The sequence below is a fragment of the Tyto alba genome, unplaced genomic scaffold (genome assembly GCF_018691265.1).
Source record: "Tyto alba isolate M040663 unplaced genomic scaffold, T.alba_DEE_v4.0 Super-Scaffold_20000042, whole genome shotgun sequence".
NCBI classification, from domain to species: Eukaryota; Metazoa; Chordata; class Aves; order Strigiformes; family Tytonidae; genus Tyto; species Tyto alba.
This window is the reverse complement of record NW_024881293.1, coordinates 1,572,105-1,595,393: the sequence shown is the minus strand read 5'-3', so window position 1 is coordinate 1,595,393 and position 23,289 is coordinate 1,572,105. Positions and strand designations below refer to the sequence as shown.

The following is a 23,289-nucleotide window of genomic DNA, read 5'->3' as shown; positions in this document are numbered from 1 at the left end:
GCAGGATTCTGAGCTATTTCCAAGGCAGGGTGATTCCTCTCAGGCAGAGGGAAAAATTAGTTGTTTCTGCATCAGATTCAATCCTGTTCACCAGAGATTTTGTATCTCCATGCTTCTAGCAGAAGCAGAATCGCATTCAGTGGCTGTTTTCGCATAATGAAGATGCTTGTGCATGTTTTTCCTGCTGTGTTACCTGGTATTTTAACTGATGGGTGTCTCTGCCCAAGCAGCATTTTTTCCATGGTGGCAAGTGAAGCACTTGGGTTTGAAAGGCACCGTACAGTTTTAACGTTGCGCTGGTTTACAAACATGCTATGGCTTACTCTCATGGACTTTTAAAGGCATTATGTGTAACTTTAAATTTTAATTTGTGTTTACTACAGCCTTTAGTCTTTGGGACTTAAATTTTCTCTGTCTTTGGCTGTTAAAGAAGCCCTAGAAGAAATCTCACCTGCAGAACAAATGTCACTGGCCTGCCAGTGGTTGGTACGAAGATTGGGATGGTTTATTGGTGCTGTTGAACATGTGTTACCTTTGATTGGGGATTTCAAGCCACTGGTATTGCTAGCTGCTGCATCGGGCACTTTCTGGAGAGGGGTGTTTGTTCCCAAGGATAGCAAGGGTGTGATGACTGTCCTGACCTTAATCTCTCGAAATCTAATGTATATAATCTTCACCTTTAACAGAAGGAGTGACACCAGCTGTGGCTTTGGGGTGGGAGGATGGGGATGTTCTGTTCTTTGTGCATTCCCAGCACACGACTGATTCGTAAAGATCTGTTTTCAGGGCTTCAAAAAGGCGTTGGGTTTCAGCACAGCCTGCTTCGCCTGCTGCCAATTCCAGCCACTTCCACAGGATGTGAGCGAGTGCTGCTGGAAAAGGCTTCCCACTTTCTGTGTAAACAGAGCTGTGCCTCTGAGGGAAGTTATTTTTCCCTGTGTATTTAGTCATGGCAGGCTTTGTTGTAAAACACTGATTCAGGCTTTACCCTAACAAATTTTCTTAAGGTTGAACGTAAATAAGCTTCAACTCCTTGGCTTTTGAAATGCAGCATCACGTGGGGATGTCTACGAGGGCTTATAAAAGGTCTTAGAGCAAGAGCTAGGTTCAGATTCAGTCCAAATCTAGATAGAAGCCTGTGAAAAGAGGACTCTGATGGCCCTGATAACGTGCCTGATGGGTGTTTCTCCAGCTAAGAGCTCCTTTCGGAGTGCGACAGGAGTGGGACTGTCTGCAGTTGGTGACAGCCCTGAGAGACGCATCAAGGCATCTGGGCTGTGCTGCCATTAACAGATAATGCAGCTTTTTGATGTAGTTTAGAAATTCAGGTCAAAATCCCTTTTGAACTCGCTTGTGTCTTAGATTAAAGGAGAGGGAGGTGACACATCTGCATCAAAAATGGCGACTTGTGTTGAGCAAGATGCAGAAAACATGGGTCTTACATTCAGGAGCTTACTATTTCAAGACCTGCAAATGTTGTCCTAGAGCTTTGGTTAATTCGCATCAGACCATGCTGTGGTCTGTATTCGCTTCCCCATTTCTATGGCAATTTTTAAAATATTTATCTTTGCTAGCTGAGCGCCTCCTGAAACATCTGTGACTTCCAATGTTCATTTCCCCTCTATTTAATATACTTCAGACAACACTGATTTGCAACTCAGACGTGTTCTATCTCTTCATATGTTTCAGACTCATTTTGAAACACTTGTCTGGCTTATTTTGTTCTGTGCTTGTGCAAATTCTGTAATAATGTGGGGTTTGGAAGGTTTAAGGTAAGTTGGTAGAGCTACTTGAATTTATTTGGGGCTTCTTGTTAGGTTAATATTGATGCTCTGTGGCAACGCTCCTTACTGCTGCTGGTCTTGTCAAACCTCAGATCACTGGTGTCAGCCCCGTTGGCACTTTGAGATGTATTTAAGGGTACCCCCAGGGCTCCACGGCAAGTCATGTTTGGTGAAAAGATGCTTTTATTTGAGTTGGTTGTGAAGGGACGATGTTAGGAGATGTCCTGTTGCCGGGCCGCCTCATACCAAATATGTAGAAGCAAGGGGCTGTCACTGAATGCTGCAAATCATCACCAAAAATACACAATAACCTTAGGAAAAACCTTATTTTGTGATACACATTCTGCCTAAGGAAAGCTCCCTGCGAAGCTGCAGAAATTATTGCTCTTGCCATTACTGTCTGTACGGTCTTGTCTGCAAGTGACACATTTCAGCAGGCAAAAAGATCATCTCTGGTTTGCTGAATGATTTGGGGTTTGGGGAATAAAAAGCATCTCATATGTGTAAATAATGTTGCTGTTAAGTCAGGGTGACTGTGGAGGGAAACTGCATCCCAAAACTTTTTACGCTGGGGAATCTGTGATACGTATCAATCATTATGGCTGGCTTTTTACCATGCTGGAGAGCCTGCAATGATGTGAGTGATTTATCTGTGTTTTAACGAAGGATCATGAACCCCTTAGGTGCAGTTATCTGCACACGCTCAGCCCCCTCACTGTGAGGAGTATCAAGCCTATTAAAAAAGCATAATTCTGCAAAAGGCAAACATTTTCAGTGAATCTCTATTTTTTTTTTTCTTGTCACTGGTATTGGGTGCACATCTGATCCTTCTGCCAGCATGCGAAGGTGCTTGCCCAAAACACCTTAAATGAGAAAACCAAACAGCAGCTACTTCTGTACCATTGTTGTCACATCCATTCTGCAATTATTTTGTTCAATTCCACCGTCGAGCAGCCACCTTTAATCTGTCCTGCTGAATGCATGCTCTTCCTGCATTTGTTTTTAGGCTGGCTGTTTTATTTCCTCATTGTGACTGCTGCTGGGGACTCCTGCGAACCTCCTGGACCTTCAGGTTTTGGAGCAGCGGTGACCCGCTCTGCAGACACAGACACACGTTGTGGCTTGGGAGGGGACACGTGGGACGCTTTAGCCCACTCTGAACCTGGCTTTTGGATGCTGTGAAATCGCTGGCGTTTCATAATATGTGATAATACGTGGTTTGCCCCACTTTTGTGCTCGGTACGATGCCAGGCTGGGCTTATCAGTTAGAAAGGGGTGCCCGGGTGCCCGTTGGGGTGATGGGAGTGCTCGTCTGGGATTTTAATGAAGGGAGATCTTGGGCTGCTGGGGGAAGCTCAGTTTTTCATTAAGAGGTAGGGATGAATTTGAAATTAGCACAATTTCCCTGATTTTTTTTATTTGTTTATTAACATAATGTGGATTTAACTTCTCTTTTTTTTGTCTCTTTCTTAGTATTTAATACCTAGTATTTTTAAGCCTCACTAAACTGCTGGACTTGAGATACGGTGTATTGGATAGAAATATAAACCTTGCTTTTCTCAGTGGTGGTGCATCCCTAACTTGCAGTGCTTTTACTTCTCACTGCATTGCCTTTTTCATTAGGTGAGAAATTAAAAGCATCCTATAAAAAGAAAAGCAACTTCTCAAAATGTGTGGAAACAGCAGCAAATCCTCATCCAGCCTGCTGGGTGGGTTAAAGTCTAGCTCTCATGAAATCTGTTTTAAATTGAATTGCTTGGTTGTATTTTCCTATAGGTGGCTCAGTTGCTTGCGAGGTCTGCTTCGTGGTGTTGCTGGTGCTGTTTGCAGCCCCTCACGCCGAGGTGTGTGGCTTTTCCCTGTGGCTTTAGCCCTGTTTCTTTGTCCTTTAAAGCCTTGGTGTTGGAGGGGACACGGAGCAGTCCTTCCTGTTTTATAATAATAGGGTTGCAGTCACCACCGCCCTGCGGGCTGTTTTGCACACTTGTATTGCTGAAGAGGAAAGTATTTATCCTTCCCTTCCCATCTGCTTTACCTCCTGAAAGATGTGAAAGAATCCTCTGTTGCTCAGTTTAAATGACATTGCTGTTTGCTGGGAGCTGGTTGGGATTTTCACCCACCAAGATGCTGGTTTACGGGAGTAATGTGTTTAGCAGAAGCTTTAGTGCTGGGAGGAGAGCTCTTCCAGTGCTGGCTGCCAGCACCATATTGACAGTGAATAAAAGAGACGCTGTCTAGACTGCCAGTCACCGAGCTAACGACAGCTCCACGGGATTTTGAGCAACCAGAAGACACGCTGCCTCACAGTCAGTCCCGCCTTGAAGCCGCTGTTTGCCTCTTTGCCGGGCTCTGGCGATGCCCTTCGATACGCGCGTCTCGTGCTCGTGGACCCGTAGGCACCACCTCTCCATCCGCATTGCGCAGTGCGACGTGGGGGTACGTAGTCTTATATTTGCAGAGATTGATGGGGGTTTGCCCTCCCCAGTTAATATCTTCTGCTAAAAAAACCCCAGTGATGCATTCAGCCACGTTCTGAATTTATACACTCAAGCCCTCGTCATGGGTGTCGAGGCAAGTGCTTAAGCTCTGTGCTTACTTTCTATGAATCTTACTCTTTTCCATTGCCCTTTTATGTTTTGATTAGAGTATCTTTGTTTCTAGCTTGCCCATCAAAAATAAAACAGACCTCTTGGTTCTAGCTGCATATTCCTCTTAACTCGGGAGAGGCGGTGGCCTGATTTCTTCAGCGCAGGTCAGGGAGCCAGCAACCTCTGCTATTGTAATCCCAATGCTGTTGAGGGCTTGCTTGACCTCAGCTTCTCGGTGCTTTTGTTCCTTTACCTATAAAATGGGGTTAATTACCTCTGTGTCGCTTATGAGCCAGGCGCTGGGACACCCACCCATGGCTGCCCTTTTGTAACGCATGAAGGCGCTTAAGGTTGGGCAGGTATGTGCTACCTGGCCAGAGGGTTTTCTAGCTGGGTGTATCTATTGATGTAAACTCATTTTTTCCCACCACTGAGAGAGAGAGAATATTTTTTGTATTGTTGCAATCGATGTTTAGCAAACAGATCTGCCTTTAAACTCTTTGGTGTGATCCAGCCCTGCTCCTGGGCAATATTTGCTAGATGGTTAACTCGGTAGTTGGCAGCTTTCATCAAAGGCTTTGCACCAGGAATTACATGAACTAGTTTGGAGGCGGCATACAATTTTTTTTTGATGTGATTGGGCGAGTGGACATTGCAAAAACATGGTTTTATTGTGTTAGACACACCATACATGTTACGGCCGAGCAGCTCATCTGCTAGGAGTTAAGGTTGGGAGGAGAGCATCATTTGCAGTGTTCATACTCTGATAACGTCCGTGTCGAGATGGTATTAGACATCTTGGTACCCTGCTTGCTAACAAAGATAAAAACATTGCATCAGCAAACTGCTGCAAAGTCAGCAGTCCGTCTGAAAGCTGTGAATATTGATTTAAATTAAACCTTGGCTACTGAGCCTACACTAAAACATGGCTTTTTCCAGTGCATCCTTTTTTTTGGCCTGAAAGGCAGTACTCTTGAGCTCATCTTTGCTTCAGATGAAATGTCTCAGGGCTGCTCATGACTTACATTTCTTAGTCAATAGAGGAACATTGTGGTTTGTGAATTTAGGCTGCAGAATAACTTTGCTTATTGCAAAAATGAAGTTCTTCCATACCCCTCCTCCTTCATATGCATGTGTTAAGCCAGAGACCACATTGCGAGGGGGGAAGCAGCAGCTTGAATGTGAGCACTTGCATGACAAGCTGCCCTGCTGGTAAACCCTGACCCTGACCTAGCATTTGCTTAACTTAATTTTCCTGAGTGCTAAAACTTCATTCTTTGTTCCCATAGTGAAACGTTAAGCCTGAATTTGGCAGCCGTGTTGGAAACCTAAATCTTGACTGGTGGTCCTGCTGCATAAAGCAACAAGAGATTGCCTGATTTGCATGGACAGCATTGCAGCATGGGTATTAAGGCTGATTAGTTAAGTTGCTTGAAGTGCTGGTAATTCCTGAAGGAAGTTGTGTGGAGTAGCGTGTGTCTGTCTCTCGATGGGCTTTTGCCAGGGTTGGTTTTTTTGGGGAAACAAGGCTTATGCAGTTTGCTTTCCCTCTCACACCAATTCCTGATCCCGTTGCCCCTTTCTGCTTGATTCAATAAAGAATAAAAGCCTCAAAGATCCCAAGTTCCCCCAAGTTTCACAGGATGGGAAAGGGAGAAGAAAGACCCCGTGAGCCCCCTCGCTGAGGGCAAGAAACCTCCAAATTCTGGAGACCAAAGGAGCTACCGGGGAGGAAAAAGGTCCAACGCTCCCAGTGTGATTGCAGCAGGCAGCGGAGGCTCAAGCAGGAGTGCTGTATCGGGAGGAAAGGACATTTTGCTGTTTCCCGAGCTGCCTGTTTTGCTGGCTGAGCTGGAGGAGGTGGATGTGATCCAGGGCTTTCCCGGCCAAGGAAGTCGTGCGCCGGGTCGGACTGTGACACTTGCTGCGGGCTGCTTTCCTGTGGCACTGTTTGCTTGACACGTGGGCACCTCGGGGACTGCGGTTTCCTCTGTGTGGGCAGCAGTTGAGTGGGAATTGTGCTGGGAGCAGCTGTTTGGATTCATTGTGTGTCCGCAAAGAAAATTTTTAAAAAGAAATAATCCCAACCACACTGAATAAGCATCCAATTTCAGTCTGTCAAAAAATCAGGAATTAAGTCACCCAGTGTGTTTGGGTACCTCCTGGTTTTGTTAGCAAACACTTCTCTAAGATATTTCCATGCTTTATGTGTCACTATTTTGCCTGAGCAGGTTTTCTGGGTTGTTTGGACATAGAAATGGGCATTGGGCTGTATGAAAATGTAACTGCAGAAATTATGTTTCCAAGTTGTGTTTTCAGACTTACTTTTCATACAGTCAAAATTAGACTGGTTTTTAGATCAGTAGCATGTGTTTTCCTCGTGGTTCGGCTGTAAATTTGCCCAAAACCTATATACAGATTAACCAATTTTAGTGGCTTTGGTAGATTTAAGAGATGTCTGTAGAGATTAAGGAGTGCTGTGTCATTATTACAGGCTGTCCCCCAAAATAATTAATTTAATTGCAGCTTTCCAAGTGCTGCCTGTGAGCTCCAGACCTGCTGCGCTCTCTTAACAAAGGAGGGAGGTGACAGTTATTTCCAGGATCTGCCATCGTGTGTTCGCTTGGCATTATCGAGCAGGAGTTCTTGCTGATAAATCATCACAGGCAGGTTTGGATAGGTACCAAAAATTGTATCAGATGTTTTCATCCAGACAGCCTCTGTGCAAACTGTTTATCCTCAGACTGTGCTACAAGAGAAGAATCTGAACATTTTAATGTAAAACCCTCTCTTTTCAAGTCTCAAAGCCTTTTATTTGCTTGTTTGGAGATCATTCTCGTTTTCTGGCTAGCATGAAGTTTTTGCCTTTATTTTGAAATGAATCATGGTTATTTGTTTTGCTAGAAAAAGTTCAGGCGACAATAATTTTAATTACTGGTTTGCAGGGAGCCGGCAGAGGGAGTATGTGAGCCCAAAATACTACTTATTTACAGCCTCACAAAATTTAGGGTGATTTCAGTAGAGAGAATGAACTGTAAGAGTAAACCTAGATACAGTCCAGCTGATTACTGCACCTGAGTAGAACAGATTTCAAAACAGGCCAAATTTGGGTCTAAGTGACTGGAATGATCCTTCCTGCATTTGGAGCACCCCAGCTAAGGTTGATATTGAGACTTAATAATTTTCAGCTTAGTTGGAGAGACATAATGTTGAGCAATTCCTGAGAATTCTGAGTTGGGGGTATGCATGCAGAGGCTGGAATTTTTATCAGGGAAACCCAAAGAGCACAGTGCCCTGTGTATAGATGCCTGGCCCACCCAAATCACCTTTTTAACCTAAGGATAAATGTATTTAATGCCCACTGTGATTAAACTGGGGGTTCGTTGGCCAAAAGCATGCGTATGAGCTCAAGTGGTACCGTTTCTTTTGTGGCGCTGCTAGCGCTTAGCAAGCTGGGTTTTGACAGGTTTTAAACAATTTAAGCTGTTTTAAGGGTAATAACGCTGTCAAAAGAAACTCTAAAGTCTTCAAATCCCATTTGTTACAGATGCATTTGGGCAGTTTTGTTGGAGGTTGGAGATCTCAGCTTGGTTAGCAGCGTTCTGCAGGGATATCTGGATATGGACTTTGTGCCTTAATTTTTTGGTCTGATTTGTGATCTGTTAATATTTTATTAAGCTTTTAGGCCAATTTCTGAGGGTTTGTCCTGTTTATTCCATTAGCAAATGCAAATGGCAGATTTTGCTGCATATACCTGAAGTGCAGTGTCATTAAACTCTGCCGTTTCCTTTTGTTCTGATGAACTGTACGCTAATGACAAGTACATAAAACGTGTGCTACCTAGGTTTGTATCCCTGTAATAAATCCAGAATAAACCTCAAATTTTCTTCCTCGTTTTCAGTGCTTTAATTCTGTAGGAACATAGATTAGGCAGAATGTATTTTTAGGTTGCTGTGCTCTTTGAGCAATAAATCTTGCTGCGTAATGTTGTATTACTACTTTCTTTTTTCTGAAAGCTTAGAATAAAAATAAGCAGAAATCTGGAATAGCTGAGAGTTGTTGGCTTGTCATCATCAGGGTGAGAGGGATTTCTGGTAACTCTCTAAACCTTTTTATTACAATCATATCAATTAAAATTCAGTTGTAATCATGCTTTTTCATTACAGTATGGTGCAGGTTATATAGCACTGTAAAATGAAGTCACGTAATTTTGAATTTGTCTCTGGAGTCTCTATAAAAATACTGGTTTAACAGGCAAAACATGCATCAGGGAGGTAGTACTGGAAGATAAATATTTGAATTTTCAAGCTTGCAGATGGAGTTTAGGAAACCTTTCTTTTTATGGATAAAGCTAGGTCTTATATGAAGGAAAAAAAAACAATTGCCTGTTGAAAGATAGCTAAAGGGGGGGGGGGGAAAGGAAAAGCTGTGCTTCAAAGAACTTGTAATTGGATAAGAAAAGTGTGGTGCAGGTATCCTCGAGGTCTTGCTCATTTGTCTGGGCGTGATGCTCATGCAGCAGCGCAGACAGGATATTGTTCATCGTTTGGTTTCCCAGAGGTTTTGTTTTCTTCTTTTGACTAAACTCTGGTTTCTTTTCCCATTGTTGAACATGTCTAGCAGTTGATTTTCAAATGCATCAGCTCTAATTGGTGCAAGCTTTGGATGGCATCTTAGTTAACTGTGTTTATCCCTACCCCAAATCCTGTGGCTCCTGCAGACCTTTCACTCCCTGTGCTGTTGTTTTCATAAAATAGTGTGCTTCTAATAGGAAATAGTGCTTTATTTTTCCTCTTACATCACTAGAAAAGGGCTCAGGACTTCTGTAGGGCAACTGATAGTAGCAAAAGCCAAACTGGAGGGGGGGAAGCTGCTGTCAAAGCCCTTGATGACACGGCTGCATAAAAGAAGCAAGAAAATATCATGCAAAAATAATCCTTCCCAAAACAGATAGGATTTTTTTTTTTTTCAAGGAAAGCAGCCTAAGACTTATTATTAAATGTGTCTATCAAATGGAACGGGCTTTGTTTGAACTGGGTAAGAAAATAAGCCTAAAAAGTCTAAATATCTCCATAAAAGCTACCCTGCTGTGCCAGTGGGGCTGTTGACAAGCAGAATAAGCAGTTGCAAAGTATGAGGAAGAGTCTGGAGCAGGTTAGAGGCAGTTGCTATCTTCCACCCCTAAATTAACGCTGTAGCTCCTGATTGCCAAGTGCAATTAACCGTTCTGTTCTGCAGAGTCCCTTTCTCCTTCCAGTGGAAGCAGTCAGCCAGCCAGGGCTGGGTCCTTTCACACACCTTTATTTTATTTTTTTTTTTTTTTTTCCCCTGGTGAGAACATAGCTTCTACGATTATGTTTGGAGAGAGAATTTTTTGTGGCATGTGAAAATGAGCATTCCCTTATGCGTAATGTGCTCTGACTCAGTACTATTGCACAGCCTCTTATTTTCATTCAAGAACTTTCCCTTGGAGGCTTTTTTTTTTTCCCTCTAAAATCTGTTGACTTTTTTTAGAAAAAAAAAAAAAAGCCAAGTCAAAAAGCCTGCGGGTTCAAGCACTTCTTAAAAAAACTGAGAGTTGCAGAGAAGAGGAGGTAGCTCAGGATGGGAACCACTGATGCCACCCATGCCTGTGAACTGGGGTCCATGGGACCAGGAGAGATGCCTGCAGGTAGGAAAACCTTCTTGGGTCGAGAGGGGTTTTGCAGGAGCAGGCTGCCTGATGTCACTACCAGGCTTCGAGAAGTGCTTAAACTCAGTGGGGTTTTTTTGCCTGCATTTAATATTTTTCATCTGTTTGTTCCACTGCAGTGGATAATTACAATAGCAGGGTCTTAAATAATTTCAGGTGGGGAGGGAGGGAAAATTGAAGTGGTCTGAAAGGAGGAAAATAGTTATAAAATGTCTTGCCAACTGGCAGAGACAAAGCTTTTAGGAAGGGCCAGGCAAACTTGATCAGTGCTGGCAGAGCTCTGTTTCGATTGCCCTTCTAGCGTTTCTGTACGTGTTATTTTAAGCAGCTGTGATTCCTCCTTGGTAGGCTAATTTCTGAGCGCTGTAAAACATTTCTGCTGCTGGAATAGAAAAGCACTACTCCGGGACTAGGAGGGCTGGAGGGTGCAAAATACTATATGATGCTTCAGGGGGCTCGTGTTGGCCTTTGCAGCAATCGATCCAAGCAGAAGAGGGCTCCTGGATCTGTCCTGGCGGGTTAATTGAATTCCATGTACTACTGGATGAGACATGACTGCTTAAATACCTTCACTGCGGCTTTTTGAGTGCTAGGAGATTAATTTTAACCTGTGTACAAACTGAAGCCCAGCTTGGTGCAAGCAGAGAGCACCTGAAGAGCCAGGATGAGTAAGAAAGCACCTACTGCATCCCCCCGAAATGCAAACGGGACAGAAACACCCAGTCCTGCTCTTTGAGTAACTAGTAAAAACACTGGCTTGGGATTTTCTCCTGTGGATCTGATGAATAATTGGTAATAGGAGCTGGCTGGGATGCTGTAGCTCTCTCTTACCAACTGCCTGGGTTTCTTTTTCCTTTTTCGAGCTTGGAGCAGGGTTATAGGATAGGGCTTGTGCTGCTTTCCAATCTTGGGGGGGGGGGGGGAGAGGGTTATTCCCAGCCTGCTGTTCCTGTGCCGTAAGAGCAAAATCTGCATCTGTGGCAGGTCAAGCTTGAAGGGTTATTTTGACGGCAACTTGCCTTTTGGGAGTTGAGTTTATTGCCAGTCCTGTTTTCTTTAAGAAAAATAACACAGCGTGGGTGTGAAAACTCGGAGGATGGTTATTTCTTATGTTCAGATGTTTAGAAAACAAGGATCTGGCAAAGTAGATGAATTTGAGTATTTAGAATATTATCAAATGGCCTGGTAAGACCAGACAAAACTCAGTGCAACTTCTCCATCCCCAGGTGTGCACAAGCATGTGCTGTTCAAGGCATCGAGGGGTTTCCCTACCCCTCCTGCCTTTTTAAAATTGGCCTTAGAGATGCTTTTCTAACCCCCCAAGCTGGCTTGTGCCTGTGATTAACTTGCTGCGTTGTGATGTTCCCAAGCCTGCTCCAGAAGATCGACATTGGGATTTAATAATTGGGGGGGAAAAAAAAAAAAAAAACAAACTTGCTAGCCGGGTGTTTGTTCCTGCGCTTCTCGTCTGACTTCCTCCAGCAGGTTTTGGACATTATTTAAAGGATAAATAAAAGCTGTTGGGAAACACACATAATCTTTGCTTCTAAACCTTAATAACACCACAGATGTCTTGTGTGAACCTGTCAAGCGGAGGCTTATGTTCGGTGTTGTCACCTGCAGGTGTCCCATTGTACCTGCTCTGGATGCAAATGCACTTCTGTTACGTTGGGGTGTGAAACGCCTTCTGCTCCGCCTGGGTAGATGTGCTGCTCTGTGTTCTCCCAAGCTGTGAGACAGGGACTGACCCTCTTTCCTCCAACCTCCCCAGCTTGAGCAAAACCGCATCCCGAGGTTGGAGTACCGGCAGCCTTTGGCTTCCTGCCAGACCCTGTCAAGATGGAAATCGGCACATGCGCTTCACAATGAGAAATGCTTTTGCTTGGAAAAGACCCAACCCTCTCTTTTTTAATTAATTTTTTTAGCGCAGCTCCACTTTATCTTTTTTTTTTTTTTCTTTCAGCTTTCCATTTCTTAATCTTTGAGAATTTGTATATTATCTGCTGTGTAATGCAGTTTGCTGGCAGCCGCAGTGCTTGTGTCAAAGCGTTTGGGTTTCTGCCTTTCTCTGTCATAACATTGACTCTCAGAAGGATTTCTGACATGGGAAAACGTGCCGAGCATCTGTTAGGATGATAACTCTTAAGTTCAATTTTGACGTGGTTTCTACCGAAGATTGACAGCCCCGTGGATTTTTCTGAAGCTGCTTCATCAGGGAACCTGACGGAAGTGGAGAGTAATGCTGCCAAATGTAATTTTTCTGAGCATGACTTAGTTGTCATGGCAAGTTTTTCTGCTCTGCATCTCTGCCGTCTGCTATTCCCATGGCTCTTTGGCTCAGTGTATGCCGGCATGGGAAAACCCTGGGTTTAGCTGGGGAAGACGGTAGAGTTGGCATCACTGGAAGCTTGTGACAGCAGCTTAGTTTATTCCCAATAACTAGGTAACTTTAATTCCTTGCAGCAATATTTTCTGCGATATTAAGAGCTTAGTAAAAATAAGATACTATGTATTTGCATATAAGTATGTTAGGCAAGAAGCCGTGTCTCATCTTCCCTTTTGTGGAGCAGGTTTGCTTCCTGGGCTTGCTGCAGGTGGGATTTGTCCCATGGGCTGTGGTGATCTGTATCCCATCACCCCAGTTGATCTGGGACGTGGACGTGGGGATGGCTGGGCAGCCTCTGCCTCCTGGAGCCAGGAGAAACTCAAGTTGAGAGACGTAAGAGCCGAGAGCTTGCCCTGTTTTGGGTCCTTCGTTACCACCTGCTGTGCTAGGAAAGGATAAAAAGGGAATTCATGATTGCAGTTTTTGGAAAAGAAAGTCCATGTGTCATCCTCATGAGTTGTATTGGTTTGAGCTATCAGTGCAGGTGTAATCAGGGAGCAGGTGCATCCCTTGGTCTTCGCTCGGTGACGTTGGAAGGGAAAACTATCACCACTCTGCCCAAAACAGGCGGGCTGCTTCCTAGGAAATAGGGTCCAGGGATTTGTTTTGCAGCAACGGGCAGGGGTTTAACTGCACACCATGCCAACTGGCAATCATACACAGATGCTCGTTAAGATGGATTTATTTCATGATGCATTTCTGTCATTGGTACATTGCCTTATGCTTAAGATGTTCTGAATATCTGGAGATACAATATTCCAGCCTTTCATCGTCAGTAAATCCTGTGGGGTGTTTTTTCTTTCCTCACCTACTGCCAGTAAGAACTGTGTGCAAATATTTAATAAAAAAAAAGGGGGGGGGGAGTGTGCATGTTAAGGGAGAATGCACAGGTATTTCTTTCCCCCCCCCACCCCCTTGCTGCTGAGAAGTTTCTTGGAGTAAAGCAGGCAAAACTGGTTTTGCAGGGGAGGAGGGGCTACAAAGCTGTCGCATCCATCCTGTCTCACCTTGGGTTGCTCCGTTTGGAGGGGATCCCTTTCCCCCTCACTCCCTGGCCCCACGGTGCAAACCCAACTGGGGCCACCAGCGCATCAGCATGGTGCCTTCTCGTGCCCAGCGAGGGAGCTGGGGTTTGAGAGGCTGCAATTCCTCCAGCCATTTGTTGGGTTTTTTTCTCTCTGGTACCGTCTGTAAGCGACAGTGGGGCTGAGAGCAGTGAGAGCTGCAGTGGCCTGGGAAAATGCTGGGCTGATGGAGAATGACTTGTTCATAAGCCACGTTCAACCTGCTTCAAAGCTTTGCAAAAACCACATCCTCAACTTGGAGATTACTGGAGTAGAGCTTGACATAGACCTCTGGTGTAACATACACAGCTTGCAGATGCCTTTCTGATGCTATTAATTTTCTATGTGACATAACTGTTGTCTCTTTTTTTTCTGTTTTGTTTTCCCCTTGAAGCTTTGAAGTGGAATGCCATGGCCAGTTCCTCGGACAGTGAAGATGATGGTTTCATGGCCGTGGATCCAGAAGACGCTGTGGTCGAAGGGACAATGGAGCAAGACGATGAGCCACATGCTGAGCTGGAGGTCGAGGAGACCAGGCATAACAGATCAATGTTAGAGCTCCCAGAAGAGGTTTTGGAATATATCCTCTCCTTCCTTTCACCCTACCAGGAGCACAAAACTGCTGCCCTTGTCTGCAAACAGTGGTATCGACTAATCAAAGGTACAAATAGCTGTGATAAGAGTGCATTTTTTTTAGCTGTGGGAGTTGTATCCCAGCTGCTTTTTGTTTTGTTTTAGACTCGCCTGTTGTTTCCCTTTCAAACTCAGAAATGTGACTTCTGCAAAATGCCAGAAAAATAGCTACGGCCATCAGGTCTCTTGCTTTGCTCAAGGCATTGCTAGTAATGGTGCAGAATGGAGCCCCTCGGCCTCTTTTGTGGTTTAACAGAATGAAACCCCAGAACCCCCACAACAGAGCAGCTCGCTTGCGTTGCTTTTGAATGCTCCCCGTGCACTGCTGGTGTGCAGCACTACTGACCTTGCATTCAGGCTTCCTCTCCACCACACAGCAGCCCCTGTTGCCGGCGTCCCATGTCTAATGTGGCTGTAATTGTGCTTTGTTTGCATCTTGCTCAGTAATTAACGTTCCCAGAGCTTATGCTTTTGGCTGGAAACAAAACCGTGTCTGGTTCTTACAACTCTGCTGAAGATAAGTGGTATATAAAATCTACATTAATGTAGATCTACATATTCAGACTTCCTGAAAGAGTAGCCCTGAGATACAGATACTTCACTTTGCCTCTGTGCAGCTTTAATTCTGAAGCCTTATGGGGATATTTTAATGTTAGATAGATATGATACAACAAATAGGTAGGTAAAGATTGGACAAGGATACAAGCAAAGCTATCTGCTTTGGTATTTTTTTTAATATATTGGATGATTTCTCTTATGTTTCCATTGGGGACACGTGTTTTGATTGCAAGCTTCATTAAAAAACAAGCAGTTTAAGAGACCACAGTTAAATCAGTAGGAAATGAGGCACGCTGCTGCATGAAGGTAACTTGTTTCTTCTGGAAAACACAGAGCGGGTGTCAGGTGAGAAGTGCCTTTGGCAGGCGTGTGGGGTGATGTCTAATTTGTGGACTTCTCTGCACATGTGGAAGCATTGCTCAGATTCCAGGCATTTTCTGCCTTGCCCAGAGTTTCACAGGCAGGAGGTTAAAAAAAACACAGCTACTTCAGAAGCAAGCATTGCACAAAATTACTCTTTTTGCATAATTTTGGGTCAGCAGCAGCCCATACCCTTTTGAAAGGTTTTTTCAGGTGTCCGCAGCCCTTGAGTTGTTGCTTGGGCACACTTTCTCACGCGTGCTTGTTCCTGGAGCGGCCTTAAGAGATGCAAAGGATGCAGCTGGAATGAACAAGCACCTGGTGATTCACCCCAAAAGAGGCTGTGGGAAACATCCTTAGAGTGGAGGGGAGGGATGAGCAGCCCGAGGCGCAGCGTGGCATGGGAGTGAGTTGTCCGAGTCTCAGATCTCAGGGGATGAGTGGTGCTGGGCAGCCATGGCAATTATAGCAAAAAAAAAAAAAAAAAAAGGAGTGTAATTGCTAACTGGCACACTGTGAAGCAGAGGGGTCACTCGAGGTAAACGCTTGGTTTGTTTTCTTCTGTTTAATTTTTCCTGTTTGTCAGGATACATCTGCTATGAAATCCTATAGTTCAGATTACATTTCCCATGTGACTCTCAGGGACCAGCTGCTTGAGGACCCCGGGCTTCTTTTTTTTTTAAAAAAAAAAAAAAAAACAAAAACCAAAGACCTTTCTGCTTTATATCCCAGGGTGTGAGTTCTTGCTGGGGGTGTTCCTGGCACAGGGCTTTCAGTAAGCAAATCCTTGGGGGAAAAAAATCTTGGCAGGTTGTGGCATCCTTAGTGTGAGAGCTGCCATAGCATAGCGGATGTCACCAAGCATCTGCTGAGCTGCTGCAGTCATAAATCTTTGCCAGAGCCTTTTCTTTCCGTGGGAGCAGTCTCTGCCCCCCTCTCAGCACACACACAGACACATCTACTCCATACACAGAATTAATTGCAGGCTGAGGCTGGCCAGCTCTGCAGAAGAGCTGTTGTTGGCCAGATCTGCTTCCTCCCACAGCTAAGGAGAGATACTTTCACTTAAGAGATACTGGCTTTTATCACTGATGCCTCCTCTCATATTCGAGATTCCTGTGCAGTAGCTGCATGTACGCTCTTCCAAATTCATTATTACATGTTATTTGTCCTCAAAGGTCCATTAAGGGAAGGGCAGCTGCTCCTCTGGAGGTGTGATTAAGCGACAACAGCCTTGCGTTGCAGCAGAGAAGGCTGAAAACCAGCTCTGCAAAGGCACCACACGTGCTTACCTTTCACAAAGGCTTTGCTTTACCAAGCTAGAGCTGACAGATATCAGAAACGTAGCAAATCAGTTCAGTGAATGCTGCTGATTTCCCACATTTGCGGAGTCCCTATTCTTTATTCCCTTTAATCCTCCGAATTTCCACCAGCGTATTTATAATCTCAATACAGGGGTTCTTTATAATTGCTGTCACGCTGCTTGTGCAACTGTGCAGGCACAGTTTGTTCCTAACATGCCCCAAATTTTGCTGACATCTTGTTTTTCCCTAGGTGTGGCCCATCAGTGTTATCACGGCTTTATCAAAGCAGTGCAAGAAGGAAATATTCAGTGGGAGAGTCGCACTTACCCCTACCCTGGCACCCCCATCACGCAACGCTTCTCACACAGTAAGTAGCTGCTGGGAAAAGCTCTGCTCACCCCAATTTGCAATGGGAAGCTGCAGCTGAGGGGTTTGCACTGCATGGCCCGGGATCGAGCAGTGCCGCAAGTGCCTGTCGCTGCAGCAGAGTTTCCGCCGGTCGGTGTGACACGCGGCTCTGCCAACACAAACACTTTGCCCAAGCCTGGGGGATTCAGTAGCTGCTCGTTGTGGTTGTTGGCTCCTTGCTCCTAGGAAATGTTAATGGAGCTAGGGTGGGATTTCTACTTTCCGATTTCGCAAATTTTATGCGCAGGCTTCTTTTTGCAGCTCCCCTTCGAGTCTGAGCTGTGTGTCCTCTTCAGTAGAAACCTCACTTAGCCACTACACTTAAATCATTACCATCAAAGCCAATGAGTTTGCATACCCGCAGCACTCAGGGATGTACACTGGCTGCTTTTACAGCAGATCATCTTCTACATCTGTGAGTAATATAATTTGGAGGAGGCTGAGTGCAGCTTGCTTCAAAATAAAACAGCTGCATGTGAGAAGCAAGCGTGTTTGCTGATAGAAGTGATTCAGTTGACATCACCACTTAACGCAGGGGTGAATTTCTGCCCTACTTCCAAGTTTCTGGAGGAGAACAGGAAAAAGCATTCCCGTTGAGGAAAAGATTCTTAAATAAAACTTGTTATTTGTACTGCAGTAGCATCGAGCTGCCTCAGCCTGCTCTGCCAGGCGACATAGTCAAATATGACAAAAATTCAGTCCTTGTGGCTTCGTCGCTGGGCCTGAGCCCTCTGGGAGGCGGCTCTTCTGGGGAGCAAATCTCAGTTTACTGAGGGTAAATAAACATGGTGTAAGCAGTGCGATTCCAACAGCAAGTAGGCATAACATTTTCCTATTCCCAAGTAATAATTTATGAAGCAGCCTCCTGCCAAGACAAGTCCAGGAGACACAGCGGGAAGCTCTGGTGAAGTCATTGGACTCTTCAAAGATTCCCTTGTCCTCCTAAGGAGTGAAAAAGGCACCACTGTTCATAACTCATTTTTCAGCAGCTGTGTTAGTAAAGTGCTTATCAATGACTTGCAGATTTGCATGTATTTTCCCCTTAATTTTTGAAGCCTTTTTGCAACTGGTGATCTTTAAGGCTAGCTAGAAATTACCTGAAAAAGGCCCAAATACTGCACCCATGGACTCACTGTGTGCTCTTTAATTTATTCTGCTGCTCGCCGGGGACTTCCTCTGAGCATGCCGCTGTTACACTTGATCCAAAATGAGTTGTCTTATTAAAGACAGTGCCCTCGGAGCATGTAATCTGTATTAGCCTCGCTGTTGGACAGTGTACTGGCTCGGGTCAGCCCTCGGTTGCTACAGAAGCATTATTAATGCACTTTATGCACAGAAAGCTAATCCGGATTAACTTGTTTGCTGATTTAAACTGATTTTTTTTTTTTTTTTTTTTAAGCAGTTCTCCAGATCTGTGGTATCTGCTTTCCCTACAACAAAGTGTTGCATGTTTGTGGGTGGATTCAATATTAAACTGAAGCTACAAATGATTAATTGCAGAAATTCACACTGAATCTGTAAACCCATAACCTACAATACTGGGATGCGGTGAGCTGAGGTGAAGTAAGAACAGGAGGTTTGGGGAGAGGGGAGTGAGAGAAGACTCACAAACACCTTTTTTTAGGGGCGAGTGATTTGCCAGGTTTTGTGGGAAGACGTCATCTACCAGGCACGAGTCGTTTGAAGTCGATGGTAGCTGGCATCAAAGAAGAGTCTAGGGCTATCTCTCTTCCAAGATTTATTAGGAATATCCCAGAAGTGCTCATATGGAGCATAAAAGGACAAGCAAAAGAATTTTAAATAGTTAGAGGTCACTATGTCTTCTATCAGTTCTGAAGGGAGTAATAGAAAAAGTGTTTGATAAGGAGTAATTAATGGAAGCTACTGTCATCCTGTGGGGAGGGAGCATTTGGCAAGGTCTTTGATCAGGCAACTGATAACAAACTTCATAGACGGGCTGTAGGTTTCCTAAAGAATTTGATTGAAGCTGCAGAACATCAGACAATACCAATGATGCTGGCTGTTTAGATACAGCATACAGGAAGAAATACTTAATGCATAGGTATATATAACATTTTACACCAGGTATAATGTTTGCAGTAGTCATCTAATTCTTTTTTAGCCCTAATGTATGAGCCTACAAATATCATAGCAGGGCGATGACTCATGTGGTTGAATAGCTGGCCGCAATCAGAAAGCGATGTCAGAAGGTGCAGGAATGCAGAAACAGAAAAGCAGCAGAGGAATGCCGGCCGTTGTGCCAGAAATATTGATCCTTTGATGGAAGAGTGACTAATTTTAAATACTGATTTATTTTTTTTTCCGCGCAGTCTGGGGAGCATGGCACCAGCGTGATGACTAATTAAAGCAATCTCGTGGGTTTACACTGAGAGGCAAGGGAGAGGTAAAAGCTGGAATGTTGTTTGTTTTACAGGATGGGCTGCTTTCCTACCAGAGCTACAGCTCTTCATATCACCCAGCTTTGCTCAATATATCACTGTCTTAGCTGCACCAAGTCCCTGCACTGCAAGGAGCAGGAAAATAGCATTTTAGGGAACAAGGAGATAGACGTGTGATTTTTTTTTTTTTTTTTTTTTTTTTTTTCCCCCTCCCTGAAGGTGTGGAGAGCCGGGCTTTCTGAGGTCTGGCGCATTTCTGTCGTGCCGCAACTTGCGGCGTAGTTGGTGTAAACATCTGTGCCAGCCAGCAGGACCGGGCGCTTTCATCTGCAGCCCCTCCTCCTCGGCGCCGCCGTCCTGCCGGCGCTCGTGCCAAGCGCGGTTGGGCGCGGAGAGGTTACCTCCAAAACCCAGCCCCGCGTTGGAGGAAGCGGTGCCAGCGGCTCAACGTACCACGCTGGCAGCATCGGCTTGGCAGGGTCCTCCTGGGAACGCCAACACCGAGGGCTGTCAGCCCTTCGCCACAAAGCTGTGCTGCTGGTTTGAGCTGAGGGCTGCGTAGCAATGGGACTCCAATACTTTCTTTTCCCTCTCTCTCTCCGATGGGGAATACAACCTTTGAACTTGGATAGGTTACTTTTTGATGTACTCCATTTAAAAAAATCAGTGCCCTTTAATTATCGCAAAGGACGTGTGCTTTGCATTGAGTTTTCCTTTCCCAGTTAATCTTTATTTCAGTTATCTCACGCTCCGGGTGAAAGTTTCTGATGCTTTGCTGTGTGGCACAGAAGGGAAGCAGGAACACGTTGTAAATCAAGCTGGCTTTGCAGTCTGGGTATTCTGTTCTGATTGGGTATTCTGTTTTGGTAATTCCAAACATCAGAAATATTTATGCTCTTCATTTCCAGTTACAAAGGTATGCCACCTCTGTAGTACTAAAACTCTGGGACACATGGGACTTAAGTGCTTTAAAAAAAAAAAAAATCTATCCAGTGGTCTCTACTAGTGCTTGTTTTCTACCCAAAAAAAAGAGCTAAAGGCACCAGAGACTCACACCCTCCTTGCCTGATTTATTCTACACCTTTGCAAGGCTGGTATAAACTAGAGTTTTCGGTTGTGCTTTTTTTTTTTTCCCCTATTTTTTTTTTTTTTCCACAAACTGATCTGTCTTCCTGGGCTTCAAAAACTTTAAATGGCTTGCTAAGAAGAAGTAGGGAAGCACAGTTTAAATTATTTTGGTCTAGGATTAAAATACATGCCGTGTGGACGTCATGGTGCCTGTCTGGCTGGCCTAGTTTTTAAATCCAAATAGAGGAAAAGAATGCTGCCACCTCCCCTCAAAAATAATAAATGAGCTGTGCTGTTGTGTGAAAGCTGTGCTTGCCAAGGGTTTGGCGTGGGGAGGAGGTAAGAGGCTCTCGACCTGTCATGATTTGGGTAGCGATTAGATTTCTAAGGAAACTGAACCTTTTAAGAAAGGTTAAGTAGTAAAACCACAGCACTGCTTTGCACCAGGTTTTAATTGCACATACTTAAGGTGTGAAGTGCTGTCTGGTGCCTTCCTGGGTGGAGATGACCTTGCAGCCTACAAGGGGTCCTACTGTGTAAAAACGTTAGAGGGTCAAATCTTAAGGAGTAGGTAAAGCTATAAAAATGCTCTGAATCTTTATTTCTTCCTCAGTCCCATCCCAGGTAAATCCACTACACCACTATTTATATATCCTCTGCCCCAGCCAGAGCTCCAAAGCAGTGTGCCGTGGCGGGTAGGCGTGTGGTATATTACTTTGGCAAGATGTGGATCGAGATGAAAACAGTTCAGTTGCACGTAAGGACGTCGTGTGGATGCACACGGGGGAGAGCTGGGTGGTCTCGCCCTACGAACACATCCCATGGCTCCAACTGCCCCCGTTCCCTCTGTGTGGTCAGTAAAGCGCCCTGGACTTGTTGCTAAAAGCCAAGGGCACGAGGGCTGCCGGCTTTTCAATGGGGGGGATCTGCATGACAAGCCCCAGGTCAGACAATGGGACCCTCGGCAAAGGCCACCGGGCGTCATCGCATCCCCTGCTGAGCCACGGCATTGTCTGCGGAGGCTTGAATGCGCCGGTTTATGGCCTTGTGCTTCATTCAGAGCAGCGAGATGAGTACCGCTGGCCTGTGTATGGGTGGGCTGTGTTAAAGAGCTTGTTTGCACTGGAACTCCAGCCCGCAAAATCGGGGCTGTGGGGATGGATCAGTGGAAACCAGGGATGTTCTTGTACTGGGCAAGAGCAAAGCTGGAACCAGGGTCTGCTTCTTGTAGGGATTTGCTCTGAAGCGTTTTTCACTCGCTGCCAAAAGTAGGTTATCAGCCTTTCACTCCGGACACCACCTTTTTCAGCTTTTTTTTCCATCTGGCATGCTAATCCTTCATCTTTTCGCTGGTTATTTACGACGGCGTGTGGTCCTCAGCCTGAAGATGCTCCGCGGAGGGGCTCCTGCATAAACATAAGTGCTTCTCACCTCCATCTCAGACCCCGGGCCAGATGCTGCCCTGCTCTGTGGGCTGCCCACCTGAACTTTGACTTTTCCTCTTGCTCTTCGTGTTGGGCAATATATCGCTTGTCATCGCAAGGGTGATGACTCCTGCTCCCTCAGAGCCCTGGCTGGTACCCTTCAGTGTTCCCAGAGCGTAAAACACTGCGGCTTTCTACTCTGCACTGGAACATATGTGCGTGGATATGATTTATTGCAGATTTTCCCCTTGCTAGACTTGATGATAAATGCTCAAGGAATTGCTGGGGAGGCCTTGCTCATGTTGAAAGGGTCGATGGTAGATTTTCATGGCTTTTTTTGAGGGCACCAGTGTATGAAGTTGGACTTTACGGATCGTTGCTTTGGTTCTGAGCAGGATTCAGGCAGCGAGTCCTCTTTGAGATAAGTGCTGGTGCTGCCCTGGCTGGTGCTAAGGGACTGCACACAGGATTTAGTGTTTTGGGACCGTCGGTGCTGCTGAATTCCTGGTGTCTGCAGACCATTAAATATCCCCTGGGAGTAACAAACAGAGCAACACACTGGTAAACAGATCAGGGCTTCAGAAACAAGCTTGCCCTTCCTGCCAGCCACACTGTACACTTTTTACCAGGCATCTGGGGGAAGAAAGGGAAGAATTTTACAGAAAACCCAAGTATTGAGAATTTTCCAGGCTGTGTCAGGTCAAGAGAGGATTGAATTTCAAACATGTTGCCGTTCTGCACAGATCAGTGGAGCAGACAGCACCCGGCCGATCGGAGGGTGTGGATGCAGAAGAACCTGCTGCCCAATTACCCCAACCAGCCCAGGAGCTGAAGTCGCCCTCACTCCTCGATCCTTGGCTTGCAAGCTTAGGATCAATCAAAGCTGCTGCCAAAGGTTGAGCTCGCTCTTCCAGCGTCACCGTCGGGCACTCCTCCCGCTTCCTGTGAGTTAGGCAAGGCATGGAAGGGATCTCAGGGACGTGGAAGGCGAGGGGGTCGTCACGCAAAGTCAGCGGGGCTCGTTGCATTTGAGGAGGGAAATGCAGAAATTAGGAGATCCGCTTTGTAATTGCAGGGGTTTAACTTTCTGAACACATTTGAACCTTGCTCATCCTCCAGGGTAGATAAGCTGAGCAAGTCCTCTCTGCTCTAGCTTATGTTTAATTTACTTCCTGTCAGAGGTGCCTAGGTACCAAGGGACACAAAGTGCCCAAGGCAGATGCTTGCGTTTTTTTCTTTGTTTGCTGCAGAGTTTGGTTTGGGGCCAACAGCTATTTCCCTGGGTATCTCTGAGGGCTTGTCAAATGTTGTTTTCCCTCCCCATTCCCCATCTCACTGCCTAATCCTTTCCCATAAGGAGCAAAGGGAACGCTCCCATAAGATGCGTGCATTTCAGTGGTGCTTTTCTGTGATGAGATAGGGTGAAATGCTGTCAGATTTGGAAAAATAGAATAAGAGACCAGGTCTCGGTATACAGGGCAGTTTCTTAGTCTAATTTGGCAACCCTGTAAACCATGCAAACTAGCTTAGAGAAGGTAAGTGTGCTGAGTGCGGTAATCATAGCTAATCTAATTAACTCCAGGCTTCTAAGGCAGCTTTCTCTGCACTTTCAGGAGCAGCT

At 45.3% G+C, this 23,289-nt stretch overlaps 1 protein-coding gene across 2 annotated transcripts in view; it reads left to right on the top strand.

Moving 5' to 3' along the window:
• The window catches only part of FBXO42 (F-box protein 42), a 49,181-nt gene that overhangs the window by 1,842 nt on the left and 24,050 nt on the right, over nt 1–23,289 (top strand). The window contains exons 1-3 of one of the 2 annotated variants that reach the window (XM_032991738.2): nt 10,023–10,043; nt 13,909–14,175; nt 16,620–16,736. In XM_032991738.2, the coding sequence (XP_032847629.2) occupies nt 10,034–10,043; nt 13,909–14,175; nt 16,620–16,736 (394 nt within the window). In that variant the 5' untranslated portion in view covers nt 10,023–10,033. Of the gene's footprint in view, nt 1–10,022; nt 10,044–13,908; nt 14,176–16,619; nt 16,737–23,289 lie in introns of those variants that run through there. The other variant, XM_042794825.1, reaches the window with a different exon arrangement.